The sequence below is a fragment of the Pseudochaenichthys georgianus genome, unplaced genomic scaffold (genome assembly GCF_902827115.2).
Source record: "Pseudochaenichthys georgianus unplaced genomic scaffold, fPseGeo1.2 scaffold_505_arrow_ctg1, whole genome shotgun sequence".
Classification (NCBI taxonomy): Eukaryota; Metazoa; Chordata; class Actinopteri; order Perciformes; family Channichthyidae; genus Pseudochaenichthys; species Pseudochaenichthys georgianus.
The window spans coordinates 95,295-107,459 of NW_027263066.1; the positions used below are offsets into that span (position 1 = coordinate 95,295).

The following is a 12,165-nucleotide window of genomic DNA, read 5'->3' on the forward strand; positions in this document are numbered from 1 at the left end:
GATTGAGAATAAAAATACAGAGCCCAAATAAATAATACATTAAAAATATACAATTTAATGTTCATATAATAAAGGATTTAATCTAAAATAATAATACAAAATAAACCCTAATATTGAAAGATACAAATAAATAAAAGTACATTTTAAATATTTAAAATAACGTGAGTGTTATCTATAATATAACACATAAAAAAGTGTGGTTCATTAGAATAGAAATACAGAAAAGTCACAAAAATAATTTAAATATCGGTCAAATAAAGTGCTTTCTCCGTCTCTCTCTCTCTCTCTCCCTCTCTCCCTCTCTCCCTCTCCCTCTCCCCTGTGACGTCAGAGGTTGCTCGGTAAACGGAGTCAGTCTCCGGTCTGAGACACGGAGGAGAAACCGGAGAGAAATACCGGAGCCTGTCTGTCTGTCTCTCTGCAGACAGGAAACTACAGAGGAACTACAACAGGAGAAGAAGAACGAGAAGTGGAGTTTAACAGCAGAGAAACTACAGAAGGAGAAGAAACAGAAGAAGAATAAGAAGTAGCCTAAAGGAAACAGCAGGAGAAGAATCAGAGAAACCGCAGCGGAGAAAAATAAGTGGAAGGAACTACAGAATAAGCAGAACACAGAGGAACTACAGCAAGAGAAGAAGAAGTGGAGGAGAAGAAGAAGTGGACAGACAGAGACATAGAGGAACTACAGCAGGAGAAGAAGAGTGGAGGACAGACAGAGGGACAGAGGAACTACAGAAGCAGAAGAAGTGGAGTTTCTGTAGTTTCTCTCCAACATGGAGCGCGCACTAACTTTGCTCCTCGCGCTGATTTCCCTGAGCGGACTAACGGGCGCGCGGGCAGACACCTTCAAAGGTAAGATAGTAAAGAGAGGGGGGGAGAAATAGAGGGAGAAGGGGGGAGAAAACATGGGAGAGTTTCAGTTTCCAAGTTTCCATCCGGAAAATCTCCTCCCTTTCTCCATCTCGATTCTTTTTCCGCTGACCTCAGTATAAAACACTTTGAAATGTTTTAAACAGAAGCTGAGAGGAAAGAGAAAATAGTTGATGGATAAATAATAAAATATAAAAATAAATACATTATTATGCACTTACTGTAAATAAATTAATGCATTCATAAATACTGGCAATAAATCAAATGATGAAATAGTAGCAAAGAACTGCGTCTGAAGGGAAATCAATACAGAAATAGCAACATTTAATTGACAATAAGTCCAGTAGAGAAATCATATAACTGCATTTAAATACACAAATAAATACAAAAAATAGACAATCCGATAAATATTGATAATGAAAAAACAGTTAATTGAAAAGTCCTGCAAATAAATATAAATGACGAATAAATAAAGACTAAAAAATGAATGAAGACTGACAATAAGGACTGCAAAGAAATACATATATTGCAACCAGCAATGTGTGCGTGTGTGTGTGTACGGGTGTGCGTGTGTGGATGTGTGTGTGACTGTGTGTGTACGTGTATTTGTGTATGTATGTGCGTGTATGTATATGCGTGCATATGTGTGTATATGTGCGTGTGTGTATATATATATATATATGTGTGTGTATATATGTGCGTGTGTATATGTGCGTGTGTGTATATGTGTGCGTGTATATATGTGTTTGTGTATATGTGCGTGTATATGTGCGTGTATATGTATGTGTGTATATGTGTGTGTGCGCGCGTGTATGTGTATATGTGTGTATATATGTGTGTGTGTGTGCGTGTGTATATGTGTGCGTGTGTGTGTATATATGTGTGCGTGTATAGGTGTGTATATATGTGTGTGTGTATGTGCGTGTGTGTGTGCGTGTATATGTGTGTGTGTATATGCGTGTGTGTGTGTGTGCGCGCGTGTCAGAGCTGCAGCATCAGGATAACCAGTTGATAATTGTAGATCGATGATAGTATTCTCTGTGTCTCGTGACTGCAGCGCTTGAGTTGCGTTTGGTTCAGAATGTTTCTGTAGTTTTTCCTCCGTGATTATTGACCGTTGATTGAGTTCCCGCAGCTGCGTGACAGCGGCTCGCGCGGAGAGAAGCACTCTGCAGATCAGCGGGGATTATCAAATGCTCTCTGATTTTAAATCACCTCTAAATGTCTTCTGATGCATCGACACCGCACTCTTTAAAGGCTCCTGTTCACATCCTACGTGACTCAGACACGCAGAGACACTGGGACGCACGTGTTCTCATGTTAGGATCCAGAGTGGCCTGTGCACATCAGACAGCTTGTGCAGCCGTTCTTCTCGTGCACGGGTATATTGGTGAATGCACGATAGAAGAGGTGCTTTAAGGTGGGGTAATTATGGAGAAAGCAGCGAGTGCGCTAGAATTTGAAAATACACAGCCGGAAAAAATCTGCAACTTCCTCACAGAGCCCTGCCTCCAACACACGAACGCGCACATTAGGCGCGTTCACACTGCGGCACTTTTCCCACAAAGGTTAATCAGAACTTAGTTCATGCGAACTCTTTAGTTCGCATGAACTAAGTACAGATCGCGTTCACACCGGAAAAAGTCCCTGAGGGAGGATGAGGCAAATGAAGCCGCTGACGTCACTTCTTCTTTTTCTGCTTTGGGTTTACTGGCAGGCCGCAAACCACTACACGGCGTAAACTGCCGCCCAAAGTCCCCGGCCGGAAGTCCCCGGCGTTGGGGAAGGCTTCAGTAGAAGCTGCTGGGAGTCCCAGCAGCTTCTACTGAAGCCTTCCGAGTAAATCTCCAGAACGCCGACACCTCCTCATCTCCACCGCTCCCATGTTTTATTTTGTGTTGCCATAAGTTAGTCTCTCTGCGTTTCTGCGCTGGGCTAATGCTAATGCTAATGCGAGGTTAATAAAATGGCGGCTTCACAAAACTCTTTGGGAGTTTTACGGGCCGTGGTTTGCAATCCGCCAGCCAATCAGACACATAGCTCTTTTCTCACAAAAGAGCCGCTCGAAAGTCCCTGGAGGGGGTAAAAAGGTACTAATTTTAGTACCGGCTCTTTTTGGTGTGAACGCGATCATGAACCTTTGTGGGAAAAGTACCGCAGTGTGAATGCGCCTAATGAGGGCACGAGATCAGTGTGTGCCCCGAGGGAAGGCTGACAGGCAGGTAGGCCATCCAGTTACTTCAGCCGGCTCAGATGATTGGTCGAGCTTGTTACAGCGCCACGGCTTCCAGAGATGATGTGTTTTTATGGATTTGTTGTCAAAGCACTTCAGATATTCATTGCTCTCGGATGTTCAGAGCATTCCATGGAATATAACAAGTGTATCTCGAGCCGGTTTCTGAAACTCACCTACCCCACCTTTAACGTTTAAAGGCAGTGTTTTAATGCGGCCTCTATTTCATGATATGATTCATATATTGGAAAAACTGACAATGCAATCTTCCTTTAAATGTGGAGGAGATGAGGTTCCCCGTGTCCTCCTCTCTGCTGGTTCAATCGGGGGATTCAGATCAGTGACCACACGTCGCTGAGAGGGTTCAGTCAGATCTCCCAACTATAATAGATGTAGTCAAACATAGTTATTTAGGGACGTAAGTCATTTAGTAATTAAGACAAACTCTAAATTCCACGGTAACAACCCTAAGCCTCTTTAAATAGTGTCAGCATACTGGTTTCATAATGCCCTCTTTAAAACACCTGGATTCCTTCAAATGTCCCACTGGATATGAACGCATCACGACAACGTTGTAATTTACCTTCAACCAATACAGATTTTTACAAAAAAAGAACCTGAACGCATCATAATGTGTACTTTAAAGAGTCCTCTCCTGCTGATGTTCAGGTGTATATCAGTATGTAGTGTCTCTACTTTAAAGAGTCCTCTCCTGCAGATGTTCAGGTGTATATCAGTATGTAGTGTCTCTACTTTAAAGAGTCCTCTCCTGCAGATGTTCAGGTGTATATCAGTATGTAGTGTCTCTACTTTAAAGAGTCCTCTCCTGCTGATGTTCAGGTGTATATCAGTATGTAGTGTCTCTACTTTAAAGAGTCCTCTCCTCTGATGTTCAGGTGTATATCAGTATGTAGTGTCTCTACTTTAAAGAGTCCTCTCCTGCTGATGTTCAGGTGTATATCAGTATGTAGTGTCTCTACTTTAAAGAGTCCTCTCCTGCTGATGTTCAGGTGTATATCAGTATGTAGTGTCTCTACTTTAAAGAGTCCTCTCCTGCTGATGTTCAGGTGTATATCAGTATGTAGTGTCTCTACTTTAAAGAGTCCTCTCCTGCTGATGTTCAGGTGTATATCAGTATGTAGCGTCTCTACTTTACTTTAAAGAGTCCTCTCCTGCTGATGTTCAGGTGTATATCAGTATGTAGCGTCTCTACTTTACTTTAAAGAGTCCTCTCCTGCTGACGTTCAGGTGTATATCAGTATGTAGTGTCTCTACTTTAAAGAGTCCTCTCCTGCTGACGTTCAGGTGTATATCAGTATGTAGTGTCTCTACTTTAAAGAGTCCTCTCCTGCTGATGTGCAGGTGTATATCAGTATGTAGTGTCTCTACTTTAAAGAGTCCTCTCCTGCTGATGTTCAGGTGTATATCAGTATGTAGCGTCTCTACTTTACTTTAAAGAGTCCTCTCCTGCTGATGTTCAGGTGTATATCAGTATGTAGCGTCTCTACTTTACTTTAAAGAGTCCTCTCCTGCTGACGTTCAGGTGTATATCAGTATGTAGTGTCTCTACTTTAAAGAGTCCTCTCCTGCTGACGTTCAGGTGTATATCAGTATGTAGTGTCTCTACTTTAAAGAGTCCTCTCCTGCTGATGTTCAGGTGTATATCAGTATGTAGTGTCTCTACTTTAAAGAGTCCTCTCCTGCTGATGTTCAGGTGTATATCAGTATGTAGAGTCTCTACTTTAAAGAGTCCTCTCCTGCTGATGTTCAGGTGTATATCAGTATGTAGTGTCTCTACTTTAAAGAGTCCTCTCTGTAGTGTCTCATACTGCCTGTGCTGCAGCACCTCTTTTCACCCTCTGTCTGAAACCAGAGCCCAGTCTGCTCTGATTGGTTAGCTGGTGAGCTCTGTTGTGATTGGTCAATCAGCTTAGAGATGTCCCGCCCCTTATCACGTACGTTGTGTTTGATTGATGTTAATCCGATGTGACTGCATTCAATATAACACACAGTGTCTCCAGAGACTCTGCTGCGGCTGATCTTCATGTAAACCAATTAGCAACAAAAGCAATTAAAGAAGCTCATTAGGAGTTTGTTTACTGACTGTGTGTGTGTGTGTGTCTGTGTATGCATGTGTGTGTGTATGCATGGGTGTGTGTGTGTGTGTATGTATGTGTGTATCTATGTGTGTGTGTGCGTGTGTGTGTATGTATGTGTGTGTGTGTGTGTGTGTATGTATGTATGTGTGTGTGTATGTATGTGTGTATCTATGTGTGTGTGTGCGTGTGTGTGTGTGTGTATGCATGTGTATCTATGTGTGTGTGTGTATGTGTGTATCTATCTGTGTGTGTGTGTGTGTGTGTCTGTGTATGCATGTGTGTGTGTATGTGTGTATCTATGTGTGTGTGTATGTGTGTATCTGTGTGTGTGTGTGTATGTATGTGTGTATCTATGTGTGTGTGTGTGTGTGTGTGTGTGTGTATGCATGTGTATCTATGTGTGTGTGTGTGTGTGTGTATGCATGTGTATCTATGTGTGTGTGTGTGTGTGTGTGTGTGTGTGTGTGTGTGTGTGTATGTGTGTGTGTGTGAGACTCCATGTGAAATTCAAACTCCCTTTCAAGCTTTTCAGTTTATTTATCGCCTTTTCTTGAAATAATCAGATTTTTTTAAACTATAACCTAACCCTTATTTCCTCCTGAGGTTTGACTTGTTTTCTCTAAACATCCAGACGGGACTTCAAGGGTCTCTGCCTCGGGGTGCGTTTGATTTCCCCTCCTGTTTGTCCCTCTCTGCTGCACATATGGTGTGTGTGTGTGTGTGTGTGTGTGTGTGTGTGTGTGTGTGTGTGTGTGTGTGGTGTGTGTGTGTGTGTGTGTGTGTGTGTGTGTGGTGTGTGTGTGTGTGTGTGTGTGTGTGTGTGTGTGTGTGTGTGTGTGTGTGTGTGTGTGTGTGTGTGTGTGTGTGTGAAGCAGCAGAGAATGAAATTAAACTCTCAGGGCCTGGGTCCAAGATGGCCGCCACGCCCTGATAATCTCAGTGATGGAGTTTTTAGTTTTGTTGTCTTTGAGTCTCTTTGTGTTCATTACGTGCAATTTTGTCTCTTTGTAGTTTTGTGTCTCTTTGTAGTTTTGTCTCTTTGTAGTGTTGTCTCTTTATAGTTTTGTCTCTTTGTAGTTTTGTGTCTCTTTGTAGTTTTGTCTCTTTATAGTTTTGTGTCTCTTTGTAGTTTTGTCTCTTTGTAGTGTTGTCTCTTTATAGTTTTGTCTCTTTATAGTTTTGTGTCTCTTTGTAGTTTTGTCTCTTTATAGTTTTGTGTCTCTTTATAGTTTTGTCTCTTTGTAGTTTTGTGTCTCTGTAGTTTTGTCTCTTTGTAGTTTTGTTTATCTTTATAGTTTTGTATCTCTTTGTAGTTTTGTCTCTTTATAGTTTTCTGTCTCTTTGTAGTTTTGCCTCTTTGTAGTTTTGTGTCTCTTTGTAGTGTTGTCTCGTTATAGTTTTGTCACGTTATAGTTTTGTCTCTTTGTAGTTTTGTCTCTTTATAGTTTTGTGTCTCTGTAGTTTTGTCTCTTTATAGTTGTGTGTCTCTTTGTAGTGTTGTGTCTCTTTGTAGTTGTGTCTCTTTGTAGTTTTGTGTCTCTTTGTAGTGTTGTCTCTTTATAGTTTTGTGTCTCTCTGTAGTTTTGTGTCTCTTTGTAGTTGTGTCTCTTTATAGTTTTGTGTCTCTTTGTAGTTTTGTGTCTCTTTATAGTTGTGTCTCTTTGTAGTTGTGTCTCTTTGTAGTTTTGTGTCTCTTTGTAGTTTTGTGTCTCTGTAGTTTTGTGTCTGTTTATAGTTTTGTCTCTTAGTAGTTTTGTGTCTCTTTGTAGTTTTGTCTCTTTGTAGTTTTGTGTCTCTTTTTAGTTTTGTGTCTCTGTAGTTTTGTGTCTGTTTATAGTTGTGTCTCTTAGTAGTTTTGTGTCTCTTTGTAGTTTTGTGTCTCTTAGTAGTTTTGTGTCTCTTTGTAGTTTTGTCTCTTTGTAGTGTTGTCTCTTTATAGTTTTGTCTCTTTGTAGTTTTGTGTCTCTTTGTAGTTTTGTCTCTTTATAGTTTTGTGTCTCTTTGTAGTTTTGTCTCTTTATAGTTTTGTGTCTCTTTATAGTTTTGTGTCTCTGTAGTTTTGTCTCTTTGTAGTTTTGTGTCTCTGTAGTTTTGTCTCTTTGTAGTTTTGTTTATCTTTATAGTTTTGTATCTCTTTGTAGTTTTGTCTCTTTATAGTTTTCTGTCTCTTTGTAGTTTTGCCTCTTTGTAGTTTTGTGTCTCTTTGTAGTGTTGTCTCGTTATAGTTTTGTCTCTTTGTAGTTTTGTCTCTTTATAGTTTTGTGTCTCTGTAGTTTTGTCTCTTTATAGTTTTGTGTCTCTGTAGTGTTGTCTCTTTATAGTTTTGTGTCTCTGTAGTGTTGTCTCTTTATAGTTGTGTGTCTCTTTGTAGTGTTGTGTCTCTTTGTAGTTGTGTCTCTTTGTAGTTTTGTGTCTCTTTGTAGTGTTGTCTCTTTATAGTTTTGTGTCTCTCTGTAGTTTTGTGTCTCTTTGTAGTTGTGTCTCTTTATAGTTTTGTGTCTCTTTGTAGTTTTGTGTCTCTTTATAGTTGTGTCTCTTTGTAGTTGTGTCTCTTTGTAGTTTTGTGTCTCTTTGTAGTTTTGTGTCTCTGTAGTTTTGTGTCTGTTTATAGTTTTGTCTCTTAGTAGTTTTGTGTCTCTTTGTAGTTTTGTCTCTTTGTAGTTTTGTGTCTCTTTTTAGTTTTGTGTCTCTGTAGTTTTGTGTCTGTTTATAGTTGTGTCTCTTAGTAGTTTTGTGTCTCTTTGTAGTTTTGTCTCTTTGTAGTGTTGTCTCTTTATAGTTTTGTCTCTTTGTAGTTTTGTCTCTTTATAGTTTTGTGTCTCTTTATAGTTTTGTGTCTCTGTAGTTTTGTCTCTTTGTAGTTTTGTGTCTCTGTAGTTTTGTCTCTTTGTAGTTTTGTTTATCTTTATAGTTTTGTATCTCTTTGTAGTTTTGTCTCTTTATAGTTTTCTGTCTCTTTGTAGTTTTGCCTCTTTGTAGTTTTGTGTCTCTTTGTAGTGTTGTCTCGTTATAGTTTTGTCTCTTTGTAGTTTTGTCTCTTTATAGTTTTGTTTCTCTTTATAGTTTTGTGTCTCTTTATAGTTTTGTATCTCTTTGTAGTTGTGTCTCTTTGTAGTTTTGTGTCTCTTTGTAGTTGTGTCTCTTTGTAGTTTTGTGTCTCTTTGTAGTGTTGTCTCTTTATAGTTGTGTCTCTTTGTAGTTTTGTCTCTTTGTAGTTTTGTGTCTTTGTAGTTTTGTGTCACTTTGTAGTTTTGTCTCTTTATAGTTTTGTGTCTCTTTATAGTTTTGTGTCTCTGTAGTTTTGTCTCTTTATAGTTTTGTGTCTCTGTAGTGTTGTCTCTTTATAGTTTTGTGTCTCTGTAGTTTTGTGTCTCTTTGTAGTTGTGTGTCTCTTTGTAGTGTTGTGTCTCTTTGTAGTTGTGTCTCTTTGTAGTTTTGTGTCTCTTTGTAGTGTTGTCTCTTTATAGTTTTGTGTCTCTCTGTAGTTTTGTGTCTCTTTGTAGTTGTGTCTCTTTATAGTTTTGTGTCTCTTTGTAGTGTTGTCTCTTTATAGTTGTGTCTCTTTGTAGTTTTGTCTCTTTGTAGTTTTGTGTCTTTGTAGTTTTGTGTCACTTTGTAGTTTTGTCTCTTTATAGTTTTGTGTCTCTTTATAGTTTTGTGTCTCTTTGTAGTTGTGTCTCTTTGTAGTTGTGTCTCTTTATAGTTTTTAGTCTCTTTGTAGTTTTGTGTCTCTTTGTAGTTTTGTGTCTCTTTGTAGTTGTGTCTCTTTGTAGTTTTGTGTCTCTTTGTAGTGTTGTCTCTTTATAGTTTTGTATCTCTTTGTAGTTTTGTCTCTTTGTAGTTGTGTCTCTTTATAGTTTTGTGTCTCTGTAGTTTTGTCTCTTTGTAGTGTTGTCTCTTTATAGTTTTGTGTCTCTTTGTAGTATTGTCTCTTTATAGTTTTGTGTCTCTGTAGTTTTGTCTCTTTGTAGTTTTGTGTCTCTTTGTAGTTTTGTGTCTCTTTGTAGTGTTGTCTCTTGGTAGTGTTGTCTCTTTATAGTTTTGTGTCTCTTTGTAGTGTTGTCTCTTTGTAGTTTTGCCTCTTTGTAGTTTTGTGTCTCTTTGTAGTGTTGTCTCTTGGTAGTGTTGTCTCTTTATAGTTTTGTGTCTCTGTAGTGTTGTCTCTTTATAGTTATGTATCTCTTTGTAGTTTTGTCTCTTTGTAGTTTGTTGTGTCTTTGGTGTGTCTCTTTGTAGTTTTGTGTCTCTTTGTAGTTGTGTGTCTGTAGTGTTGTCTCTTTATAGTTTTGTGTCTCTGTAGTTTTGTCTCTTTGTAGTTTTGTGTCTCTGTAGTTTTGTCTCTTTGTAGTTTTGTGTCTCTGTAGTTTTGTGTCTCGTTAAAACATGTTATCAGCAGGATGAAGGAAACACTAAAATTGAACAGAGAGAGAGAGAGGCGTCTGTAATTAGAGCAATGCTGTTAACTCAGCACACACACACACACACACACACACACACACACACACACACACACACACACACACACACACACACACACACACACACACACACACACACACACACACACACACACACTCCCTGATGACCTGGTGTGTCCAGGTCAGGACTGTCGCTGATTCAGGACTTTACCTTTTCCTCCTGAGTGTGTGTGTGTGTTTGCTACTGTGTATGTGTGTGTTACAGTGTGTGTGTGTGTGTGTGTGTGTGTGTGTGTGTGTGTGTTCAGGTGCAGTCAGCTCTTTGTTCTGTCTCGTCAGGGTTTTAATGAAGCTCACAGATTACACACACATACACACACACCTGACTCTGTGTGTGTGTGTGTGTGTGTGTGTGTGTGAGTGTGAGTGTGTGTGTGTGTGAGTGTGAGTGTGTGTGTGTATGTTGAGGGTCCTCAGTGAGTTAATTATCTCTCTTCAAACCTCTGAGACTTCCTGTCTTTATTTTCTTGTTTCTTCTTCTTCAAACTTCTTCTCCTCGTTTTCCTCCGTGATGCGTTCAAGCTCAAACTGTGAAAATCAGTGGTTTCTGTTTCCTGCGTCGTTGTGAGGAAACTGTTTGTTCCTCATGTCACCCAGTGTTCTCCTGATTCCTACCCACGGCCCCTCCATCGAGAGACAGAGGACACATCTCGCTTCTCTCGGTCGTTAAACGTGGAGCAGGGTTTCAGCAGGTCGACGCACCGACTTCAAAATGCACAGAATGGATGTGTTGCAGGAACACACCATTGGTTTCTATTTAATCTCCAGCTCACCCACTTTAAACCCGCTTCATATTTCAGGTGTTTGTTGTTTCTAGTCAGCAGACTTTCATTTATTTATTTATTTTATTTTATCTGCAGTTTTTCTAAAGTCACGGATCAGAAAGCTGTGCGTCGGCGATCATATGACTCTGCTCCTTAAGCCAATTTAGCTACGACACACACACACACACACACACACACACACACACACACACACACACACACACACACACACACACACACACACACACACACACACACACACACACACACACACACACACACACACACACACACACACCATGAGTTGACAGATTCAATGTGACCACACACTGCTGAGAACACTATCGCTATTAAAGGTTACTCTGACTGTGTGTGTGTGTGTGTGTGTGTGTGTGTGTGTGTGTGTGTGTGTGTGTGTGTGTGTGTGTGTGTGTGTGTGTGAGAGAGAGAGAGATTGTGTGAGATCGTGTTTCAGGAAGGGTGTAAAAAAAGAATTGAGAAGGAAGGCAAAGTGAAAGCATGTCTACCAGCTTGAAAATCTAAATATATATATGCTATATTTACCTATAGATGTGTGTGTGTGTGTGTGTGTGTGTGTGTGTATTTATACATTTGGGTGAATTCTTGTTGGGTTCATTATAAAAGTGAAACTGAAGATACTCAGCTCTTGGTTTTTAGCAGGGATGTGAGAAGTACTCATATATTCTTTTTGGACTACAGCTAAAAACATATACTTCTTAGGTTCTTCTTCTGTGGTGTTTACTGACTCCCTGCTTTCCTTCCTCCATTGTGAGAAATCCAGGCCTCTTCCGCCTCTTACTCTAAATATGAATGTGCCTCTTAAGGAAGATAATAAACTTGAAGCCGTGACCCCCTCGTCTTCCACGTGTTTACACTGCGCTGAATAAACCATGACGTTAATCTGAGTCTCTCCCCCTTCACCTCCCGCTGCAGCGTTCATGCTCCCTGTTTGTATTCCAGACATTTAAAAAATGCATAAATCTTTGCCGGCTTTAATCTCCGCACAAATCCACATCAGAGCGGGAATTATCCTCCGCCCCAGAAGGAGAAAGTTCCCGTGTTTCCTCTCGGAGACGCAGGACTTCCTCGGTGTGTTTGTGGACGTTTGGGTGGGATTAATGCCGTCAGTGAAAGGATCTTTTTGGTGTGTGTGTGTGTGTGTGAGTGTGTGTGTGTTTGTGGGGGGGGCCCTGTGGCCTCTGGGATTAAACGTGCCGCCTTCAGACGTCTGCAAACCCAGCGGGGATTAGAGCGTCCGGATTAAGACTCCTTTTGTTTAACGTGTGCGATGAGATGAGAAGGATTTGTGTCTCTGAGAGGCTGATATAAACTCTAAAATGCACATCTCCCCTGGTTCCTGAACTCACCACACTTTAATGCCTCCAGGTCACATCTACCTGAATGAGAAACAATGAGGCATTTAAAGTCTCATTGTAGTCTTAGAATAGAATATGGACTATAAACTGTGTGTAAGAGTGGACGTTTGTAGACTACGGCTTTGAAGCCAAATGTTGGGCCTTTTGGCTTCAAATCCCATCTAATTTACGCTGCTAAAGTACACCGCTAAGCTAAAGTACACCGCTAAGCTAAAGGAGGCTAATGTTGGGCTCTAAAGGATCTACATCACGGTCACATGACTTCACGTCACCTCCGCTAAGCTAAAGGTGGCTAATGTTGGGCTCTAAAGGAACTACAGCACG

General features: G+C 40.3%; 1 protein-coding gene across 1 annotated transcript in view; it reads left to right on the top strand.

Moving 5' to 3' along the window:
• The first annotated feature begins 349 nt into the window (after positions 1–349).
• LOC117442923 (receptor-type tyrosine-protein phosphatase mu-like) overlaps positions 350–12,165 on the top strand; it is an 85,198-nt gene continuing 73,382 nt past the window's right edge. The window contains exon 1 of the mRNA XM_034078876.1: positions 350–852. Coding sequence (XP_033934767.1) covers positions 774–852 — 79 coding nt within the window. The 5' untranslated portion in view covers positions 350–773. The remainder of the gene's footprint in view (positions 853–12,165) is intronic.